The sequence below is a fragment of the Gallus gallus genome, chromosome 10, assembly GCF_016699485.2.
Source record: "Gallus gallus isolate bGalGal1 chromosome 10, bGalGal1.mat.broiler.GRCg7b, whole genome shotgun sequence".
Taxonomy (NCBI): Eukaryota; Metazoa; Chordata; class Aves; order Galliformes; family Phasianidae; genus Gallus; species Gallus gallus.
Window position 1 is genome coordinate 6,844,817 of NC_052541.1, and position 23,594 is coordinate 6,868,410.

At 37.2% G+C, this 23,594-nt stretch overlaps 2 protein-coding genes across 18 annotated transcripts in view; both read right to left on the reverse strand.

Annotated features, from left to right (window-relative positions):
• MPHOSPH10 (M-phase phosphoprotein 10) overlaps positions 1-23,594 on the reverse strand; it is a 1,076,704-nt gene that overhangs the window by 1,036,924 nt on the left and 16,186 nt on the right. The gene's annotated exons all lie outside the window — the stretch shown is intronic.
• Positions 1-23,594, reverse strand: part of RNF111 (ring finger protein 111) — a 49,744-nt gene that overhangs the window by 2,905 nt on the left and 23,245 nt on the right. For 6 of the 17 annotated variants that reach the window (XM_015278754.4, XM_015278745.4, XM_046898874.1 and 3 more), the window contains exons 3-13: positions 21,458-21,584; positions 18,078-18,241; positions 16,163-16,360; positions 14,857-15,176; positions 13,771-14,026; positions 12,784-13,135; positions 11,319-11,444; positions 10,481-10,607; positions 4,555-4,647; positions 3,498-3,593; positions 646-773 (exon numbers count right to left, since the gene is read on the reverse strand). In XM_015278754.4, coding sequence (XP_015134240.2) covers positions 646-773; positions 3,498-3,593; positions 4,555-4,647; positions 10,481-10,607; positions 11,319-11,444; positions 12,784-13,135; positions 13,771-14,026; positions 14,857-15,176; positions 16,163-16,360; positions 18,078-18,241; positions 21,458-21,584 — 1,987 coding nt within the window. The remainder of the gene's footprint in view (positions 1-645; positions 774-3,497; positions 3,594-4,554; positions 4,648-10,480; positions 10,608-11,318; positions 11,445-12,783; positions 13,136-13,770; positions 14,027-14,856; positions 15,177-16,162; positions 16,361-18,077; positions 18,242-21,457; positions 21,585-23,594) is intronic. The other 11 variants (NM_001199751.2, XM_040706180.2, XM_015278747.4 and 8 more) reach the window with 5 other exon arrangements.

Below are 23,594 nucleotides of genomic sequence, written 5' to 3' on the forward strand. Positions count from 1 at the left end.
ACAGAAAAAAACATATGAGTGTTAATAAAGCATTTCCATATCCTTAACCCACTGGAAAAAAGGCAATGTGGATTTTGCTACTGAAGCATCTATTTTTTTCATGAGTGTATGTTTTCCCCACAAGCTCACTAGCCTTTCTATCTGACTTACATTTTGTCTAGCTAAAAGAAACAATGGACATAGGCAATGAAGTCAAGTATCAGGTAGCTTCTGTTGGGTTACAGCAATTTAAAGCTGCTATAGCTTAAACAGCATTATTAGTCCAGAAAAGTTAAACTTGACAATCTGGAACTAAGCCAATTTTCTGCCCAAGGTACAAAAGCTGACAGCACAGTATGATTTTAATTAAAAACACAAGTACTACCTTCCACACTGTAACATTTAAAAAATGCTATCAGTTTGGTCTTGTGGTGAAAGACAGATAGTGAACTAATGGGAGACTATAAGAACCCACATTTTATCCAAAGACAATACATACAGGGTAATCAACGCTTCAAATTAAAACTTGTATTCGTTAGTTGCCAAGACAGTGTTTAATTTTAACACAAACTAGGAAGTGTTGCAAAGAGTAGTGTACCATATCCAAGTACGATCTCAAAGCCAGAATTTTAGCACTATATTATGATACTCAGAGGTATTATTTACCTCACATCTTCACCTTCCTCTAATATAGACAAGCAGATGGTACATTTTTCCTCTGTGTCTTCTTCTGTTCCTTCCTCCCCATCTTGTTTGCAGTGCAGTTTCCTCTGTGAGAACCAATCAGTTGTTACCTTATTAGTAGAGATGACATTATTGACAAACTGAGTAAAATCTGCTTTTAGTACATGTTCAAAATATGCTTATTTTTAAATATTTCATAAATTATTTTAAATTTTAGTTATTACTCATTCAAATGCATATGAAGCAAATTGAATCAGGAACTAGTGCTTGGAGCAAAATCACTGCATATTTCAGTTTTAATTAATTCTTGTGACTGGACTGTTAATATATTTAATATTGTTGCAATCAGTCCTTTTGTTTGTTGCTTATGTGTAAGTATCTTCATTTCATTCATAAGGAGGGAAAAAATATCCTTTCAAACATAATATTTTAAAATCACTATTGCGTGCGAAAGAACACTACATAAATGTGGATGGGATTCAGTATTGTGGTGTAATAATCTCCAATTGAGAGACTGTAAGCTGCAAGAATTCTGTATCAGATTAAAAATTTGACAGTCTTTCTAATGTGATCACAGGGAAGGTTAAGGTAGCCAAGATGGAAGATGTCACGAACAGTTTATTACAAGTCAAGTTAAAATACAACCTGACTGTACTTGACAAGGTATCATTAAAGCCTGTTGACAATTAAGCTACAACCAGTAGTTATTTCATTGCTCACAAGAGTATTAGTAACTACTGGACAAGTTATTAATTTCTGTGGCTGAAGATGGCATCTGAATGCCACTACTGCGACATGCAGGAAAAAGCAAAATTCAAACCCACTATTTCCTTTCTTACCCAAACAGATGCATTTAGGAGAGAATGCACACTTCTACTCTTAAATACTTATTCTGAGTATCGAAGAAGCCGTCCTGAAAGCTTCAGCTGTTCCTTTCTCCACCCTCAATCTACATTTACCACTCTTATTTCCCTATCCCCCTCACTGCTTGAGGTATTCTACCAAATACAATTTTCAATGTAAAATGCACAGTGTGAATAGCACAGTAAAGTTGTATCACCTGACAAATGAAAGGAGTATTATACTGACTGGAGGAGAAGAGCAGCTTACTCTGTACAGTAGGTTTAAGTTGCTAAAGAAAAATGATCAGAGCTTTGAAGGATCCCAAGCAAACTACTGGGTATGAATTTGGCTATCAATCTGATGGAAGTTACACATTTAAACTTTTGGGCCCACTGAGCTTACAGGACATAGCTTGTTTTCCATTTTCCCCCTTTATCTCTCAAAGAAGAGATTTTCCCACTCCTAGCTTTCAGTTTCTGAAGAACACCATTACTCCTTGTCATGTTTTTTTTTCTGACAGCCTCTCCACCCTTCCTCCTCTATCTCTCCTTCCTCTTTCTTTGTTGTTTCTTTCCTCTAAGCAAGATGACCTTCACAGCCACTTTCTTCCTTCTACAGGGGCAATTGACACAGGCTGTTATCTGATTGAGCCTACTGCAGGTTCAGAGATGCCCTCTTCAACAGTACTGAACAAGGCTCAGCAGGTGTAAGCCAGGCCTCAAATAATTTGTGCTTCCTTATATCTGCTGGGGCTGCAATATTCCTCTCTTGTATAACTGACTGAACTCTCAGGGTAAAGCAGGTGTTTTGGAGTGCACCTCCATGACACCAGAGGTGCCCACTTCTCTAAGTTTTCTCCCACATTCCTCCACACTCCCTCCCACTCAATATTATTCAACTCTGGGGCAGATCCCCACATGATATTAATGAGAAGCACATTCAGGAAACATAACAATATGATTATGCCATTTTGGACATTCCAGAAGCATGCAAAAAATTTCAAGGGGAAAAAAAAGGAAAACCTGGGAGGAGGAAAAATTGAAAACCTGTTTAAACATCTCTTGTCCTATTAACAGATTCCCTGGGAATCTGTGGAGGAAGTCAAATCATTAACACCCTCTGGAGTGCAATTTTTAATGCTTAAATTGTGCTACACTGTATACAAGCACCAGATGCATGTCCCCACCAGTGAGCTTAAGTTTTATGGCAATGAAGAATTGTTGTCTCAGTCACTGTCAGTGCCCTGTGTTGGTGCCTATTTCTGTTGCAGGTTGACTATTTTTTTTTTTCCCAGCACAGCAGGGCCTACTCCCCACCTCCACCCCTTTTCCCATGGGAAGCCAGTGGAGAAGTGAGAAGGAGACTGAGAAACTATTTACAAGGAATGGTAAAAAGAATATGATATAATGCAATATAAAAGGAATTGAGAGTAATAAATCTAACTGGAAAGGAAATGTCTCCTAACAGTGCTATAAGGCTTGGTGGGGCAGAGGATAAAGGGATGCCCTTACATCACTACATCACTTTGTCATCCTCCCAGAAACCACGTGGAAAGGACTGGAGCATTTTGGAAATTGTAGTTCTTCCTTCGCAGCTGCCCCCATTTCATCAGTTCTTTTGCATGATGTCATGATATAGAATACTCACGGAAAACAATGACACTCCTCATCATTCTTATTTTAAGGTAAAATCTGCACACACAAGCCATAACTTAAAAACAAAAAAATCCCCAACATGCTATGCTTTGACCTGTTTGTATTTTAGAAACAGTATCAATGCCAATACATTATTTAACATGCTACAGCAGTTCTTCATTTGGAATTGCACTTTTGATTTCCTTGAAAGAAGTGGCATTGCACATTTTGCTTACAATCCCTGACATTGCAAGATAAAGGAAACATGCGCTCTTTGAAGTTGACATTCCTGCAGATCTAAACATGTGTTAACTCCTTCTTGAGAAAATACCACAGCCCAGTTTGAGAAATCCTCACCTTTTTGTATTTATGTGGATATGTGCATCTTTCTATAGTTCCCTGTGTCGCTCCACGATTTACATTGCCTAATCGTTCCTCCAAGTGAATCAGCTCCTAAAAAGTTAAAGGAATAAACAGTGTAAGAACTGATATTTCTAATGCTTTGAATAAACACTATTTTTATTCTAACTAATTTGCAGGATTGGTAGACAACTCTCCATGTCCTAATTATTCAAATACAGGCCAAAAAAAAAAAAAAGGGTATGTTGTAGAGGAAAAGTGATGGGTTTCCATTAAAAATACAACAAAAAAAAACCCCACCCAATACTCCTAGTATTTTAAGTCACAGGGAAACACTTTATAATAGTGAAAAAAATCAAAAACTATTTGTCTGCTAGGAACATTTATGAGTATGTTTACATGTACTTGTGTGTCAAGTAAGGAAAACACAACCAAACCACACCAGTCTAACAGTCATTAAAGCTTAAAGTGGGGGGAAAAAAGTTGCTTAAGCTGAAATACAGTAACTTATTTCTTTTTCTCCAGCAATGAGTTTACTAGAAGCATGACATGTCACTGAAGATGTTTTCAGTGGACTAGCTCATTAACTCTCTGCATCTGATACTTTTTAAAACAGAAAAAAACACCAAAAACAAACAAACAAAAAAAAAACACAGATTAATCTCCTGCACTACATAAAAAAAAAAAGACAGAACTGTCAGAGTTGCAAAGTTTCACCCTCACTAGGAGGACTTTGGCACAGTTATTCAGTGACACCAGTACTTTTTACCAACATATTATGTGAGTCTTTAGCAGGATGAGGAGGGAGGAGACCAAGGTGTACAGTCAGTTCATAACCACCTAAACCTACGCTGACCAGGACATCTTTTGTCGACTGATTTTTCAAGATGCTTTTGGCATCTGTTCCTAGTCCATGATAGTGAGGTCATTCTTTTAATTAAAGTATTTTCTTTATTCTTTTAGATCTACATATAGAACTAGCACTACCACACACCCTCCCCGTATTCCATCATGACACATTTTGGCATATATCTAGTTTTGTTCTATTACAAACCTCAAAATTGCCCCTGAAAGGGCCTCTGAATGATGTTCCATCCAATCCCGATGAAATGTAACGGATGTGAGGGTAGCCCGCCATGTCTGGTACCTATTCAAACAGCACATGTTAAGTTAAACCTATTCAGAACAGTTCCAGAATTTTACTGTTCACTTTGTAAAATTTAAGATCCTTTTGCTTTTATTGAATCACTCATTTTACTCCTCAGCTTGAGCATACAATTTCAACCAACAGCATAACATCGCATCACTCCGAGCTCTCTGAATACAACCAGAAACAAAACAGAAGTGAGACTCGATCCTCTACTGTAAACTGTCCATATCTGCCTTACGTATTTCTTGGCCTCACTTGCCAGCTTGGAAAATCTCTACCTGCTTTGTATACACACACCATAAATATCTACCTGTATTTGTAAACAAACACCCTAAAAACTATGCATGAAGTTATCAGAAATACTTGCTACAGATTCTCTAATCTAAGTTTTTGATACCACGGAAGAAACAAGGCTAACATTCCCCCTTGGAAAACAGCCAGTCTCCTTACCTTACCCTAGACAACCAAACATTTTTAGACACTTCAAATTTATAGGCAGATAAAAGTAACACCTGAAAACTACATAAATCTGATAATCTATAGTCATAGGCTTTTCTATATATACTACATTCAAGCATCTGCTGACTTTCTTGCATATTTAGAAATACAAAAATAGTGAACAAAATACTGGCATTTAGCAATAAACCCTAGGGGCAATTCAAACACTATTACTTTTCATAGAGAAAAGCAGAAAGGTACTCGAAATAACAAGGACCACCTACACAGCAAGGCTTCTTCTTTCCATTTTGGCCCTCACGTTACAAACGAGTAACGATGCTGACATTTTATCAGAAACTTACCAGGGGCAATTTTTAATAAAAAGATTTAAAAAATAAAAATGATCAGTAGAATTTCCTTTGCATGTATGTATGTAAAAGAATTTCCTTAAATAAATAGAATGCACAGGTATGAGGACCATGAGAAGCAGTTCAGACAGGATTCTGCAAATACAGAATTTTACATCACAAGAGCTCTATATTCATCTGCATACCTAAACATCTTATGCAAATATAAGGTCTGTTACATAGGTCTTACTGTTTGACAACATAAACTGTAAACTTTCCTTTGAATTTGGGAGACTGCATTAATACAACCATTTGTAAAAACTACACTGTAAGAAATCTCTCTCAGATTAGCAGTCATTTATGATCCATTATCCACTTCAGCACATAATACTTAGTCTTCTATCTACAGAAAAAGCATTTAAAGAACTTGTTCACTCATCCACACTACAACTCCAGCTGTCTTTTTAATTTATTTTTTACTAGGCTCACCCCTGCTTGGCATCAATTGCAGATTGTAACTATCTGTAAGTACACTGTAAATAAGCTTCCTCCACTTTGAGAAAAGAAAATCCCTCCAAAAAACTAATCCATGTCCCGAGATTGTTTTTCACTCCTTGTTTTCGTGATGTACCAGGATTTGAAAACAGTTTGTTAGAAGAAAAAAAAAGTATTTTACACACAGATACAGCATCGTTAGAGGCACTGCAAAGTGCAAGGTGTTTCAGATTGCAGTGATGTAGCACAATATGGCAATCTTCACTAACCCTACTGAACTGTGTAAACAAACCATCAGCTGCTTGGGGCAGGAAGTGAGCCAGTCCCAACCTACCTCCACCATCACTCTGTTTCTGGTTCCTAGCAGAAACACTTAATGACAATAAGTAGAACTTCATACGTTAGATTGAATCAGTAGAACTTCATACGTTAGATTGAATCAGTAGAACTTCATACGTTAGATTGAATCAGTGGGCTGAGAGATCCTGGCTGGAATAATTTTTACAAAGCTGAACATACTGTACAGAGGCCTTGGTTTCTCCAGCACATGCGATAGTTACAGTTCGGATTGCCTCAAAGGTCAGAGCTTACCAACTGCAGCGCTATGTACCTACTCAGGTCTCCCAGCTGGGAGGAATTCTGCTGCTAGAGACTCTTTGAGAAATCCAGTCATGTTAATTTTAACACCACCAAACTGAGTGAGAATTTCTCAGAGTGCATACTGCAACAGACAACTGAATTAGCAGAAGCGCTGGGTGGGACACAATACACATTCACACTAATAACTATGCCTTCACTACCCATATAACAGTTACCATTAGGCTTCAGATGCAAAAGTGAACATTTCTGCTTTCTTGAAACAGCTTCATGAAAGTTAAGCACAAATGGAAGTGCACTTTCATTAAGTTTTGAAAGTAAACTTAAGAATGAAAGACTTAAAACTAATAGCAGTCTGTGCTAAGTGCTTGTATCTGTGCTTTTGCATACAAATTACAATCCGTGCTTTAGGCAGAAGACTCTGAATCTGCAAAGTTCAGTCAAAGCTTTTGGCAAACTTTCCTGCAGAACAAATATCGTATGTTTCTAGCTTTGCACTTGCTATCAACATTTCCTCCCACCAACATAAAATTGCTTTAACTTGAAAATTCAAGGTCAAGTCTGAACTATTTACAACCTAAATATTCTGAAGCAGAAATAGCCTACAAGAAAGATAGCCTTCCTTGCTATCCTGCTTTCAACTCCTCCCATATTTACAGGATTCTTCTGCCTTTCAGTTCCCACTGTCAGTAGAGAGATTTTCACATTGTATTGTACTATTTACCTTGCCTATTTCCAGCCTTTCATTCAATGGCTGGCATTACAGATGACTTTCAATCTTTTAAAATCAAATTAGAATACAGTTATCCAGTTAGCTACTTGGATACATTCAAAAAGAAGTTGATTAAGCTGAATTAAAACACAGAGAAGTTACAGTTTTCATAGAAACATTGTGGGAAAGAACATTTAATACATGTTGCACAGCTAAAGACCTAACTCTCTGTGCCCAAGGGGAACATAAAACGAATGCTCCTCAACAGCCCATGCAAAAAAACTGAAGAAGATTAATTCAGGTTTATATTAGGAAAAAAAGTAGCAGCTGTCATACAAAGTTCCATTCTTCTTATTTGAAAAACACAGTTAAGTTTGTTGCAGATACTCCAGGCTATTTTCGATCTATGGTTCACCTTAAGCTACAATAGCTACATCAAGTTCCAGCCTTGACCATTCTGGTAATTCACAGCAAGTTTGTTGTTTGTTTTTTTTTTGTGTGTGTGGAACAGTCAGGTTCATCATAAGTCTGCGATACTGTATGTCTGCAGTAGTCAGTGAGAGGTGAAAATGAAAGGGGAAAGAAACAAGGGCTTTGCTCTGAAAGCAGTACCTCCTATTTATTTCCATGGAAACTACAACAGACACAAAGAGCACAATAACACTATTTGATAGAGCAAACCTCTCAGCTACAAAACACTATGAGAAAAAAAAAAGAGACTGCCTTCAAGGCACTACTCTTGGAAAGTGGATTTAACTCAGATGACTTTTTTTTAGCTGAGCTACTGCATTAATTACTTTGAAGGACTTTTTTTTTTCTTTTTAATAAAGACTAGAATATCAACAGTTGTTGACACCTTCACCAAGAACACAATTAATGAGATTTATACATAATTACTCGGTACAGTTTGTACTTACAGAAGAAAGCACTCCTCATAACTTCAGCCAGTCTGAGCAGAGTAAATCTAAGTACCATTCAGCAGCCCTTCCCTGCCCCAATTTCTACAATTACAATGAAAAGACCCTGGTGACAGCAGCATTCTAATCTGTTGCTTTTTATTAAAAGCAAAATGGCACTTTCGGTTGATATCCAATTAGTGTTGTGGGTTGTCTTTTTTTTTTTTATTACATGAAAAACATTACAGTATTTGCTTTATACTCAGTTAAATTATTTTTGCTGATAAATCTCCACATACACTTAACTGAAGAAATCTTTGGCTTTCATTATTGCTATAGAAGGGCAGAACCATCAGAAGGCATGTGTAATGCTTTGAACTCATTCTACATACAACTGCTAGTAATGCTCTAGCCTGCCTTTATATTCTTCTAGTGTTTATTGTGAATACACGATAGAACCCAACTTGAAAGCCTAACACTCCATCTGTTTGCAGCAGAGTTCCAAACAGATCCCAAACATTGAAGGAAGTACTGCTTACTAATGTCTACATACCACAAAACATGTCAGTAAAACACGTACAAAACCCCAAAATAAAAACAACTTCCAATCCCACGTGATCCAGAGATTCATTCATGACTTATGAGAATTAGATACCCCTACTAAAATGCATGCAGAAGTATTTGTAGAGTTGAAGAATCCTACTTCATCTGACATATGATTTAGTAAACACAGCCATTTGGCAAGACTCTCAGAAGTATTCTATCAAACATTCAGCAAATGTTTCTAAGTACCATCTATCATAGCATTCTTCCATTCTGTTGCCAACAAGAATATAAATGGGGGGGTCTGAACTACTCACTTGTGTAACATTTTAGTTGTAGGCACACCTCTATGAAAGTTAAAATACAGCAAAAGCTTCTCAATACATTAACATGAGGATGCGATGAACTCTCAAGTTTCCAGAAGTTTCAGAGGAACGGTGGAAATACACACAATAATTGACTTATTATCCCTGACAGAAGGTGAGATGAAATAGGCATATGTTTAACTTGCTGCCTCCTAAAGCAATCACAGTTCACTTAACTACTAGAAGGGCCTTTTCTCACCGTGAATCTACAGCAATTGATGTTATCTGTTACAGAACACTACATGACATAGACATGAAAGAGACAGACATTTTTTTGGCCGCATGAAAAAAAAACAAACAGAAGAATGCAGAAAAATCATAATCTGTATCAGTGATGCACAGGAAGTAAACATTAAACAACTGGAATTTTACGGACTACACAAAAACACTGAATTTTAGGAGTGCTCTAGAAGGTCTATGGTAAGTATAAAAGCTATGCATCAGTGAATTACGAACTCTACAGGTATTAGGGAAGTACTTGAGGATTATTATGTTAGTTAAGCTGCAAGGAGTATGCAGTGTAAAAGCAGAGTACAAAAAGACAGCAATCAAAGTACTGGTTATAAATATACCTAGATGTCAGTCCTGGCCTCTAACAGAAGTTCTGGATAGACAAGTCTTGCAAGTTGATTGTAAATTAAAAGTTTAGCATCTGTCTATAAATGAGCCCACAGCTTTAATTAGGTAATCTAATTTAGAGAGGGTGAAATAACATAGGTTAGCCACAAAGAATACCACACTGAAAAACTAAACATACTCAGTTTTTCTACATTTTTGTCCTCATGAATTTTCATTAAAGAAAATTAAGAGTCTTTTACATAAACATACATATATTCTTTCAAAGGTAATACTCTGTCAAAGCCACAATTGGTATGTGGGTCTAGTTCACCCTCACAATTCATTTTGCTTGTAACCCGTCATGCAACAAAACTGTACTACTTTGTCATATGGAATAAGGTTGATGAACACCAATTATTATTCAAAACCAACCAAATCTCTAGACAGAATTTGAGATGCATATACGAACCTTCAAATGAAATAAAGCACCAGTGCCAACTCTTATGCACTGGGTGGAAAGTTGGTACCTTTAACAACATAAAACTCATTAAAAGAACACAAAAAAATTTAAAAAAATCAGATGCAGAGGGTCAATGCAGTGTAATGCATGTGACAATTTAGTTCAAATGTTTCATTTAACAAGAGCTGAAGTTAGAAATGTTAGTGTCCTGAACTGTTTTCACTTATTAGACATAAACCTGTTCTTCTAGCTCCATATCTAGGAGCAATGTAAAAACTTCAGATTGTTTTCTTCTTCAGTTGAATCACTAACATCAATATATACATGTCTTAATAAATACAGTAACTCTTAAAATAATTTTCCTGACAAAATAATTATGATGACCAATGATCGTAATTTTTCACATGCCGTCTCCTTACCATTAGAGGAAGAGCCCCTATTTGCAAGTGATGAAGTCGAGGAGGTGCATGGTAGTGGGCCAAGTGAGGATGCAAGGGCCCTGGAGGGTAAGTAGCCGCAGTCACACCAGCTTCAATTCCCAGTTCCCTGTCACATGAACAAAAGTGGCATTATAGTAGACATATATCTTGCCTCCAAAACGATTCCCTTACTTTGGACAGTATTAAACTACAGCATAGCTACTGTAGCACAGTTAAGTAACTAAAACCAGGTTTAAAATCAGATATAAAAAAACTCAGTATGATAAATCAATAGAGACAATAAAAATTTATGGTGCTGATCAGTATAAGCATGGAGCCTTTTCTGCAATTCATTTGCTGTGACAACAGAAGTCATCACTCATGCACTTCTTCCATAATAGTGCAAAAGTACTTTTTTTCCAGTTAATATACAGCAGAACTTAAATCTAACCTTCATACTGAGCATGATGCAATTTTAAATAAGCTTGGATACAGATGAGAGGCAGTAGATTAGCTTGTGACTCAAATCCAAATCCTATTTTACAATGAAAAGAAATACAATAGTTGTATTCAGCAACATTTTACTTATTTTAAAATCAATTATTGAAAAAACTACCTACCACCAGTGACACCCAATTCCATTTAAAAAGCAATGTATATAAAGCTCTAGAAACATTTAACATACTGAGTGCTGTAAGCAATATTTCAAAGCCATATCAAGGTCTAATGAATTTTAAATTACAGGTGCACACAGCACTTTCTAAAGTCACAGCCAGCATTTAACAGCATGTCTGTCGTCCTAAATCCCAAAGAACTGAAACTGTATCTGATTACTAACCAGGCAGATCTCTCTGGAGCTTGTCGAGGATGGGAAGACATTGTCTGAGGCACATGAATGTGATGTCCATGACCATAATTTGGATGCATTCTGTGAGGATGCGGAGGAGGTCGTTCATGAGCACGTCTAAACAACAAAAAACAAGAACAATTAATTTAACATACTTGTTAGTGGTGAGTCAGCAAGATTTTATTCAATGTTACAGCCTGAATTACTTGGATAAATTGATATTAAATAAAATACACAGAACATTCCTCAAACTGTTAATTTCAGTTTATATCTGAAGTCAGAAGCTGACTTAATACTCAAATGTGAAATTGGCCATGTTTCATATACGGCAATACACTGGGATGTACCACCCAACACACTGGGTGCACCATGTTACCCACTGTGATCTGGTCTTCACCTGGTAGACATGATCACAAAAGACTGGCAGAGCATTTAATCCTAATTTCAAACTGCAGAATAGGAATGTAATCCAAATGTATATGCACATGGTGGCCATGTCAAGACTAAGACTCATTTGTGGCAATGCTACAGAACTGCATCTTAGTCTGTTTCTAGTAAAACTGTAACAGCAAAAATCATTAGGGGAAAAATAGATACACCAGTCGGAGGACATTTCCCTTGAAATGCATTCTCATCATAGCTCAAGTAATAAGAACTGCCTTCATAACAGCCAAGAGATGTGAATTTTATTAAGAGCAGTGGACTGCATTCTGATTCAGTCCCACCTTAAGCTTTTGGACAGAGGAGATTAGACATTTGGCACATCTACAGAACTAGAAAAGTAAAAAGTTATTATACAAGCCCATACCGACCCAGCTGCTGTTGATACTAGCAGCATAGATCTAGTTTATCAACAGTAATATCTCCTGAATGGTATCACCAAAGCTACAAATCAACACTGGTCACATTCTCATAAGCATTATTCAGTCTCTTCTAAAGACATAAAGGTGCAAGTAAAGGTAGGTAGGTATTTAAGATTAAATCTTTAGTAAACCTGATAAACCATCTCTTAAAAGTTAATTTTATTTTAAAGTACTAGTTATGTAAAAACGATTTTAACAGTATCAAAAAAGCAGAAGACAATTCCAAGGAATGTATTCGGAAGGAGCTTATGATGTACTTTCTAGGCTGTTCAGCTATAAAAAAGAATTCCAGCTAGCTATCTGGAGGATAACTAATGGGCAAGAGAAACATAAGCTTTGCTTCACTTCTGTGCCCCCCATTCATTTGGCCTCCTTCCTCACCTGTAGACGTTACTGAGAGAAGTAACAGAACAAGTTCAGTCTTAATGCGCACTCAACCACAATGGTACGTGTAAAGGCACTTCTTACCATGGTTTAATACTAACAGTTCCTAGCCATGCAATTACAATTTGAGATTCACATGCAGTATTTTACAAACCTGAGAGAAATGAATTATATGTTTAGTTATTGTTCTGAGTACATGTGTGACATACGTTGGGTGTTGCATCATTCTTCTTCTCTGGACCTCCATCCTCTGGATCACTTCATGAGCATGAAGCCTCTGCGCTGGCGGAGCTGTTGCAGGGATGTGATGGGATATAGCCTGGTGTGCTGCTGGAAGATGCTGGGGAATCGGAGCAGCTGCATTGGCTAAAGGATGAGTTGGTGGTGGAGGTGGAACAGGATGAGAAGATGCATGAGAGGAGATTGAAGGATGGAAGGGATGCACTGGATGAGGAATAACATAATCTACTTGAGGTGGAGGTTGTGGCTGAGGAGGAGGATTTCCATGAGAATGAGGACATGCAGAAGCTTGATGGTGAAGAGGTCTGGTCAAAGAAGCATCTGCAATGAAAAAATCAGCAACTTTTAATCCTGTCAAAAGCAGTTTCTGTGCTAAATCTGTAAAAACAGTATCTTCACACAAGTGCTTCAACATTGTTACACCAACATAAACAATAGCAGCATGAGAATATGTGATTTCAGTGATATATCCTATAAATCCGCACTTTCAAATACTACTACTTTGCTTGCTAATGTTGGCAAAAAAAAAAATCTACCTGTGATAAATGCTTAAAAGGTCATGTACAGCAAGGAATTTTACTTTATTTTAAAAACTATTCTGCTTTTTCCCCTCAACCCAATATTCTGTAAACACAATAAAACAAAAGAAATCATGAGAGTTGATCGAGTCTGCTCAAGCAGAACTCACTGAGGACTAGGGGAAGGAAAGAAAAAAACATTACTAAAACACAAATAATTATTTTCATAGGAAATACATTTTTTGAAGTCTGAATATTAAAAAGACCTGCCACTCAAAAACTTACTTCCACAAGAAAATATTTTAACTTTTCGTTGGTTCTATTTGGTCTATATAAGCTTAACTCAGTTTTAAGATCAGAGCAAGAAAGTAGTAAAACTTTTATTATGTTGTTGGGGAAGATTATTTTTCCTCTTCCCCCCATACTGCCAGTACTTACAAGGAGAATGCATATAATGCCGACAGGAAGAAAGCGATGCCTGAGGAGGAGGTTGGGGCTGTGGCTGTGCAACCATACTTGATCCATATCCATCTATTGTTAGTGATTGGCTTGGGCCAGCACCAGTCTGATGCCCATAAATTGCAGTTCGAGATGAAGAACCAGGACAGCAGGGGTCAAAAGCAGATGTTCCATGAAAAGCACCACTTCCATGACTTCTTATACCATTGCTGCTTAAGTCTACTGGCAATGCCTGCTGCATAAACAAATTATCTTTTTTTCAAGCAATTCTTCAGATACTGAAAACAAAGTTATCCTCAAGTATAACATGCTAAAAATAGGAATAAATACGATCTCAAGCAATTGGAATCCAGCTTTTTAAGTTTTAAGACTTGATTCCGGAACATTCTTTAGATATGGTTATTTCTAAATTCTTGAACCTGACAAATGAGACTGAGACAAAGAACACTATGACAGATGAATTGACGTACGTGAGAGCTACCACGCATCAAAATATTTGCAGGCAAACAACAAGCTTTAGCATTTTTAGTTGTGCCTAATACGTTACACTTAAAAACATAGAACAGATTGATAGTTCTACACATTGTAAATTACATTTCCACATTAATTGTTCTTAAGATTTGTAACCACTCTGTTTTAGAGTTGTGATTTTAGTTAAAGTCTTAAAAATAAAATGATTTTAGAAGACAATTTTTCCTTTCATGAACAGAATATTAAGGGAAGAAACATTCAATTCTAAAGCAGCACAGCTATTTACAGAACTACTACAATCTGTACAGTATATCGTGAAGTATTTATGGTTGTTCTACTTAAATAGCAAAATAAAATAATATCATCTTACAGTCATCAGGAGAACATCAGTTGCCAATGATTACTTATTGGGTTATGACTTACTGTTAAATTTCCTTTTGTGCCCATACAGTATAACTCAATTTTTCCTTTAGGTCCCTTCTAAAATATCTGCTACAGAACATGAAAATAACCTACAATTCAGCATCCTATTCTAGTCTTTCATACATAAATAACTTGGAATCACAAAGAAAGAGTCATAAAAATGAAACATGCCTGATCATGGTAACTGGTGCCAGAACTGCTGCTTGCTCCACAAGGTGCAGGCACTGGAGGAGGCCGTTCAACAGGGCAGTTGGAGTCACTGAATGAAGGAGACAAGGGAACTGCTGGGTGAGGGTTGTGGTGGTGATGGTGGTGGTGTTGAAAGTGGTGGCCATGCTGCTGAAAGCAGCTTGTATGTGGATGCCCCAACGCATGATGATTCTGTGAAGATCCTCCACATGGAGAATGCTGAGGGCAGCAGGATGGTAACCTTGGCATGGCTGGAGGGCCAGTTTCCAGTGTCGTATTAGATGCAGTTCTTCTTGTATCATCTTGAAATTAAAAAAAGTCAAGATTGAAGAAATTAGTAAAGCTGATCACCAAAAAACAATATCTGAAAAAACTGCACTTCGGTATTAAATAATTAACTGATTGGAAAATAGAGCTAGACTAAAACAAAAGAAGCTAGAATAAAGACCAGTATAGGTTGGGGACTGACATGTTGGAGAGCAGTGTAAAGGAAAGCGACCTGGGGGGTCCTGGTGGAGAGCAGGATGACCATGAGCCAGCACTGTACCCTTGTGGCCAAGAAGGCCAATGGCATCCTGGGGTGTATTAGAAGCAGTGTGGTCGGTCAGTAGGTCGAGAGAGGTTCTCCACCCCCTCTACACTGCTCTGGTTAGACCACATCTGAAATATCGTGTCCAGTTCCGGGCCCCTCAATTCAAGAAGGATAAGGAACTGCACCCACAAAGAGGATTAAGGGAGGAGAGCATCTCCCTAATGAGAAAGGCTGAGGAAGCTGGATGTCTTTAGCTTGGAGGAGACTGAAGGGTGACCTCATTACTGCTTATAAATATGCGAAGGGTGTGTGTCAGGAGAATGGAGCCAGGCTCTTCTCAGTGACATCCAATGACAGGACAAGGGGCAGTGTGTGCAAACTGGAATATAAGTGGTTCCACATAAATATGAGAAAGGACTTCTTCACAGTGAGGGTAACGTAACACTGGAACGGGCTGCCCAGAGAGGTTGAGGGTCTCCTTCTCTGGAGACATTCAAAACCTGCCTGGACACGTTCCTGTGTCACCCAATCTAGGTGTTTCTGCTCCGACAGCAGGACCGGACTAGATGATCTTTCAAGGTCCCTTCCAATTCCCGACACTGTGTGATTCTGTGAAATCAATCATCTTTTTCAGATTCTTTTCCTCTCTGCTTTTCACAGTCACTCTTAACTTTTCACTATTACCTGTTTATCCTCCTCTACTGCCCTTGTACTGGCATGTAATAAACCAATTTAGAAAGCTCTCTTATTCTGTACCTCCAGCCGAAGTACCAGCAGTGCTGCTATTGGGAAGACTAGAAGTTGTCTCTGGTGCTGCAGAGGGCTGGCTGGTGGAGACGTTTGGAGCTGCATCAGAGGCCTGCTCTGAGGTAGACGTACTAGAACTGTTACTGGAAGCAGAACTCACGACCTGGGGCTCCACTCTAGCTGATGTGGTTGGCACAACTGTTGGCTCTGGCAGGAAAAAAAAAAAGTTTTCATGTTCTGTAAACTTTAAAAGTTGTTAAGATTTTTTTAATTAATATTTGTAGGTATAAAATTATTCTTACAATACGTGCTAGTCTTCCCAGATGCTGAGAAAGTCAGAATACAAAAATGAGTATAAAATAGAAGAGTTCATTGTTTTACTTGTCTGTGAGCATTTGCTCACGTATTTGCTGAAGTCTTTCATAAATAACAGGCAAACTATTCTATGATTAAGTTATTCTATGATTCCTTACTATCTTTCAATGCCTACAAAGCACAGGAAAGCTTCTGGATAACTAAGCAAGGTCATAAAACATCTAAACTAGCTGAACTGCTTTACAAGCTTCAGCCATTTTAGATGCACAGTATTAGAGGCCCAATCAAGATAAACTTGGTTTCTAGTCTCAGTGCATGTTAAGCAGAGTCTATATATTTTACAGGATGAGGGAAAATATACTACTTCATAAATTTGCGTCTCTACCACAGATCTGTGAATAGACTAGATTTAAAAAAAAATATTTGGTGCTGTAATTCAAATTTAGTTTCAAAAAATTTGCTTTTGACTACATTTGAAATTCCTCATTACTGACAGAGTAATGACATGCCTAGGGATAGAAGATGCCATAGAAAGTAACATGATCTTTTTTTTCCAAGTAAAAATATCTGCATGAATATAATAAAAAGGCATTAAGACATTTCAAATTTTTCTCTTATACAAAGTCTTGAAATAAAATACAATTCATATTCAAGACCTAGATCTAGTAAGCATATTATAAGCATATTAGCAACTCAGTAAGGAATGGAATAAACAACTTTTTTTTTTTTTTTACAGTCTTCCAACTCATCGCAATAAGAAAAATCATCTGTTATCTAGAGTTTAATGAAACATTCCAACACACTGATTTTATTTAAAGAAAATATTTTTAGAAAAATGTAATGCTTATATTCTGTTTCACTGTTATTTTTCTTTCCTCAGGATACATGTAGTTTAACATATGTGATCACACACTACGAGGGACAGATGCTCAACTTTCAGAAAGGGATCTTGCAATCATGCAACTAATCAAAACACGTCTAAAATCAAGACATTCTTGAAGAACGTTGCAAGATACTAGCTTCTGACACACTTGGAGAGGGAACTGTCACAAAAGAAAATTTCTTTTAAAACTTAATACATACTCCCTTCTAAACAACCACCACCACATCAGATTCAGACTTCTTCCACAACTTTTGACAATGCCTGGAAATTGCTCTGATGATTTTCATCACTATGTTTGAATGGCAAACTTGGTGGATTTTAATGGTAGGAAACCACAGAAAGTTACAATTTCAGAAACCTAGCATGCTTTACTAGTTCAGTTCTTTATGAATTACTATTACACAAAGCACTAGCAGTACTAGTTTTTATGATGTTGTACTGAAGCGTGTATTTTTAAAGTAGTAGTTCCAGTCTGTTCTGTAATTTCTGTCTGGTGAGTAACCTCTCAGACACACCCAAGTCAGTTTTTGGAAGAAAAGTTTGGAAGAAAATAGGCTAAACTTCCAATATTGAAAGTAAAGTTATAAGATTTTCTGACAGGCTAAGAGATCTGTTTGTATAGTTTTTCCACTAAACGGTACATTAGAGTTAATACAATTCTATCCCCTTACACTGATCATCCTGCTCCTAAAAAAGGAAGAGACTTCTGAGACCAACGTGGCTTACCATCTTCATCCACCGTAAGGTCCACTACCTCTGCTGCATTCTGTCTCAGTGGCTGTATGACTGTGGAAATCCTGCTGCGGTTCCGCTGTTCTTGAGGCCGTGCAGCATGAGTACTAGTGCTTTGTCCCCACTGTGATCTTGAGTGTCCAAGAGTTGAACGAGACCTTAAAAAACACATCACCTTAAGTACTGACCCAAATCTTACATTTATTTTTTTCTTCTCCTCACTGTTTCAGAAGCAGTAACTATACCTAATGTTACATCTTTGTTAGAGAAACCTAAGATTCTCTGAATTCTACACTACTCCTATGCAGTCTGAAACAGCAGATCTACAAATAATGACAGAAGAGTAAAGATTATAAAAACCTGCAAATATTAAGTTCTTCTGAGTATTAATTTGTGACAGTGTTTTCAGAGGATCATTCCTGAACTTTTAAATTAAAGTCCAGAGATGCTTTGGACATTCATCTTGTGAATATTACTTCCCTTGTCCCCTCAAAGAATAAACACAGCTTTGTGTAACATTTAACAAAGCTCAAGTGAAATGCAGCTTGAGAAGAGGAAATCCTATGCCTGTACCATTCCTAAGGAAATAGGTGATTTTTTTTCCTGTAGACTAACAGCATCCATTCTACTTAATTTAGTCATACAAATCTGAATGCTCAAATCAATGATACTTCGCAGTTTAAGCTAAGGGATTACTATCTTAATTTAATGAAAGGGTATTTTACTGTATGATATTTACCACTGACTCTCCTATATGCACCAAATAGCTCCATTTTCCTATTTGGAAAAACAATATCCTCAAACTTCAGTAATTCAGCAGTGAAGAAAAGGGAAGGGCTTGGCTAAAAAACAAACAAAACTCACTGTACAAAGCACCATGAAGTTCAGTCAACATTTCTATTCTGCCTGTATTCCTTTCCCTTCACTAACGAAGGAGAGTAGGGTATTTTCTGATAGTACAAAAACTATGCTTGCTACAGTCTCAACTGGCTTACATTTCAATTGCATGCCAGCACATTTTCTTAAGGTTTGCACTCAGAGAAAGTCTATATAGACCTGTATGTGCGTTTTGCAGGTAATACTGACATTCCAGAATGAAATTTACCTCCCAAGTGCCTTTAAGTACTTTACAATTTACTCTAGAATTTACATATACTTTTTCAAATCTAATCTTTTACGTTAGTTTGCATTCTGTAAATTCTTCTGTTAAAAGCACATACACTGCTACTCAAGTCAGTCTTTGAAAGAGTTTTAGTTCTAGATTATTCAATGGAAATAACAAGCAGGTATAAAGCTTAGCCTCAGGTTTCACAGAAAAGAGCCAGCAGCACTACAGAGCATCAGAAGAGGATGGTTTTCACCAAAGAATGCACTTTTACCTTCTCTAAAATAGAGAAAATTTTCTCGTGTATACAAAAAAGAGAACAAAGGAAACCATTTATTTTGCTCTGCACATTATTCTGAGTTTTTTAAATAGCCACCATAATGTTCAGTTTGCTTACAGCATTTACGATTTTATACTGAACTACTATTAAGGCTTCCAACAGCTGCCTTTGGTCCTTACATTGTGGTTTGGCAAAACAGATATGCAGATCTTTTTGTGGTTGAGGCATAAGAACTACTTTACATTCATAGCATAAAAGAGACATTTCCAGACATTCTGGGATCGAGATTTGAACTTAAGACTCTCCTTTACCATAAAAAAACTGATGGATTTTTTTTTCTTGCTGTACTATTTTTTTTTTTAAATCACATAGAATCATGATGTTCTCCAACACAAAACAAAACAATTTCTTTAATCTTCTCATGAAGCATTCAGCTGAAAGTTTCCACAGTGAAGTCCAGGAGTCTGAGGTAAAGGGTTTGCTTAATAGGCTCAAACCTTATTTGACCATTCCGTTATGACCTTTAAATAGTAACAATAACAACAGCTACTTTGAGAAGTCTGCATGTTACAAGGTCTAACAGTCTGAACAGAATAAAATTTAAATTCCCCACTGGTTCGGTCTCCTCCTTGTTGAAATTAACATTGACACCAACACATCAATAAAACTGAGAGGAGGGATGCTGCTGTTGTTTTGGTAGTACTGTTACAAAAGGTAAGGGAAGAAAGAAGTAATTTTCTTAAGTTTCTTATAGATCTTAAAGAAAAATATCTTACTAATGGTGGAAAGGGAAAAGCTGAGTTTACAGAAGTGTTTTATACATCTCTGCTAAGGTGTGAACTGATGTTCTATAAGCACAATTAGTTTAATATGCCCCCACTTTTTAACCCTACAAAGCTCCAAAGAGCTATAAGTTGCCAATAAATGAATTCAGCTTAACTCAGGTTATTCCAAGCATACACATTTCTCAAGTTTTAATGATTTTTCTCAACAAACACCCATGGAGAAGTTATTCCTAGAAACACATTCCCAACAATTTCCTGATGCTGCACCTGCTTATTCTGCAGCTTTTGCTTTCTTACTGAAAAGAGTGATTTTACACCACAAAGAAACGTGTTGTTGAAAAAATGCATTTTCAAGATGTTGATTTCTCTCTCCTCCCCCCATTTCTTCTCTGATACAGAAATAACAAAACGTATGACATCCTTTTTTGTGAGTTTAAAAAAAAAATACCATTTCAACTGCTCATATTTTTCATGAATTCCCATTATTCACACACCCAATTTAACCACAAATCGGTCTGTTAGAAATGTAGTTTATTCCAACAGAAGTGATTTTTGCAGGAAAACCCATTTGTTTTTTAAATTTTAAGTTACATTAATGAAATCACAATCTGATGAAAAACACAAGGAATGTTTTTGTACTGTACTGCCTATTATTCCTTTGTCATTTGTCAAAAATGGGTAGTCATTCTTCACATCCTGCAATTTTGCCTTCATGTTCACAAATAAACCAGTATTTAATTGGCATGCATCCCAAACTGTCCCATATACGCTACAGTTTCAAATCTTCCGCTCCAAAGAACTCCTCCATCAGATTCTATAGAATCTGACAAATATGGAACAAAGCTTCCACTGGGATATGGAAAAACATGAAAGCATATGCAGCAATAGTGCCTTCATAGAAGTAGGATGCTTTCCTAAGCCAGTTGGTCCGTGATCTCACTACAGAGCTTAACTTCCCAAGAACTCCAGTTCTCAATCACATTAACTACAGCCACCTCTCCAAGTCCCTACCAGCTTTATAGTCAAACTTTGGTAAAGCTGTGGGTTTTTGTGTGTTTTCGTTTTTGAAGCACAAATGCAAACTGGATCAGCTGATGAGAATTTCTGGAACACTACCTCATAGACTTTCATGACACAAGACCCCCCCTGTGACAAACACTGAGTTCAGCATAACTGCCTTAATGTAAAGAGAGGCAAGTCCCACCTGTAGCTCTCACCAACGGTAACAATCTCCACTTCACTGTCTGTTGAGGTAACATTTATTTCTTCATTAGCAGTGACCTGGGGTGTGGAAGATGCTTCAATCACCACAACATCTTCATCAATACTTCCTGATGAAGAAATAAGAAGAAAGTTTGCATACTTCATCTCATGAGTTGTCATGCAAAGCCAGTTTTTTTTTTTCCCCTAGACTTAAAATGTACAATTTCATATAGCATGTCAAAATTTCAAGTGCGACTGCCATATATATGACCTAACTATTAGAGGTAGCAATCATATTTTAAATATTGAAGTGAAAATAAAGAAGACAGAAGATATACAGAGAGGAAATAATACAGTTATGAAAATTAACCTTCTACTGTGTACTACAAGCAATTCTGGTGAGTTTTATTATCTGTAACAAAGTGAAATTCAAACATTTAATATAAATACAAAAACTTTCAGGCTAGCAAAGCAGAAGTGGTTTGTTATCTTTAATATCTTTATTTCTTCCTTGTTTGTAGGCATTCCAATCTCGAGGCTAAACAGTAGAAAAGGGAAAAAGCAATACACCGACTAATAAACATTATTTCTAAAACAAAATGAAGATCACAAACAGTGGTCTTACAAGCATCTTTAAATCTACCCTTTCACTGACAATCACAATCTTATACTAAACAAAGTTAAAATGGAACTATTAGTGGTAATAAAGCAACTCCCAAAAACCCCACAAAATCAACTCAGAGAAAAGTTCTGATAGGAAACCATTTCTGGAAGAGTGGCTGAAGCTCCAGCCTAACGACAAGGCATGGAAACCTTTCTATAGCTACATTCACTATTGCAATACCACTGAGCACAACAGAATTTATTAAATAAATGAGCTAGGTAGCTTAGAAATAGCACAAGCCTACCAATCTGGCAGATCTCTTTTGAGGGCTGCCAATTTCTTTAAGAAAATTGCTTGAAGAACTAGATCTCTTCCAAGTCTGTCCTGTACACACAGTTTCAGCTGCTTCACCCTATGACAAGTTATATGCTCCTTTTTTCATTTGCAGCAAGCAACAGCTTCCTGGCCTAGTAGAAGGATGCACTGCTGTAACAAAGATCCACAAGAGCTCCGCAACCACTGAGCTACATCGTTATAACTGGAACAGAAGGGACTAACAAAGGTCTGGGGTGGTGGGCAGGGCTCTACTCCCACCCCTCCAACCTCTAACATTTCTTGGTTTTGGAAAAAAAAAATGAATTTCAGATTTTCCAGTGGTCTTCTTTTGTTACTGGTCATACTCAGCCCAGAGAGATGGTGCCTGCAGATGGAAGAAGTCCTGCTTCCAAAAACTGGTATTCACCAAAATGTCGTGATTAGAAGCAGTATGTGACAAAATCAGTTCTCAGAACTTGCATGACAACTTTGAGAAAACCTGAGATAACTACTACAGTGTCAACAAAATAGTCACATGCTAAAACTGAAAAAATAGAGGAGTCATTTTCTCAGTGTGAAGAAACTGCAGTCAGTCTTCAGCATTTTCAGAGGTAAGTAAATGTTAGAAGCATGCCATCTTACAAATGACAGGCAAATACACAACAGCTTCCTAACACAGATCTGTTCTAGCAACTTCTCAGATACAACCAGATAGCCACGCAGCTGCTCTGGGCTCCCAAATACACACTTCTCTTAAGTACATTTGAAAGAATTTTGGAAGTCTGAATGTCCTCAGACTCAGTAATTACTTAAAATTACGACAGGTGAAAAAAAGCACGAAGACTTCCACTGAAGTATGATCTCATTATTTCTGAAAGCAAACAGCACCTCCTGGAAGCATGGAATGTCACACAACTCCAGTGCACACCTGTACCTCACCTCTGAGACAAACCTCTTGTAAAAGCCCAGCAAAGTTCTCAGCTGGTATCTGCAATTCAGATACTCACCTTAGTGGTTTAAGAGTTGGTTTTACTTGCTCCTTTTTAAAGTATATCTTTAGCTGTGATGTCATTTTACTGACTGTAAATTAGTCAGAAAACATCCAGATTGTTATTGGCTGAACAGTTTTAAGAACTCTGAAATTATCAATCAGGTCTTCAGGAAAACAGGTGAGGTTGCTATAAACACCCCCCAGCGGAGCTGTATCTCAGCCTTCTAC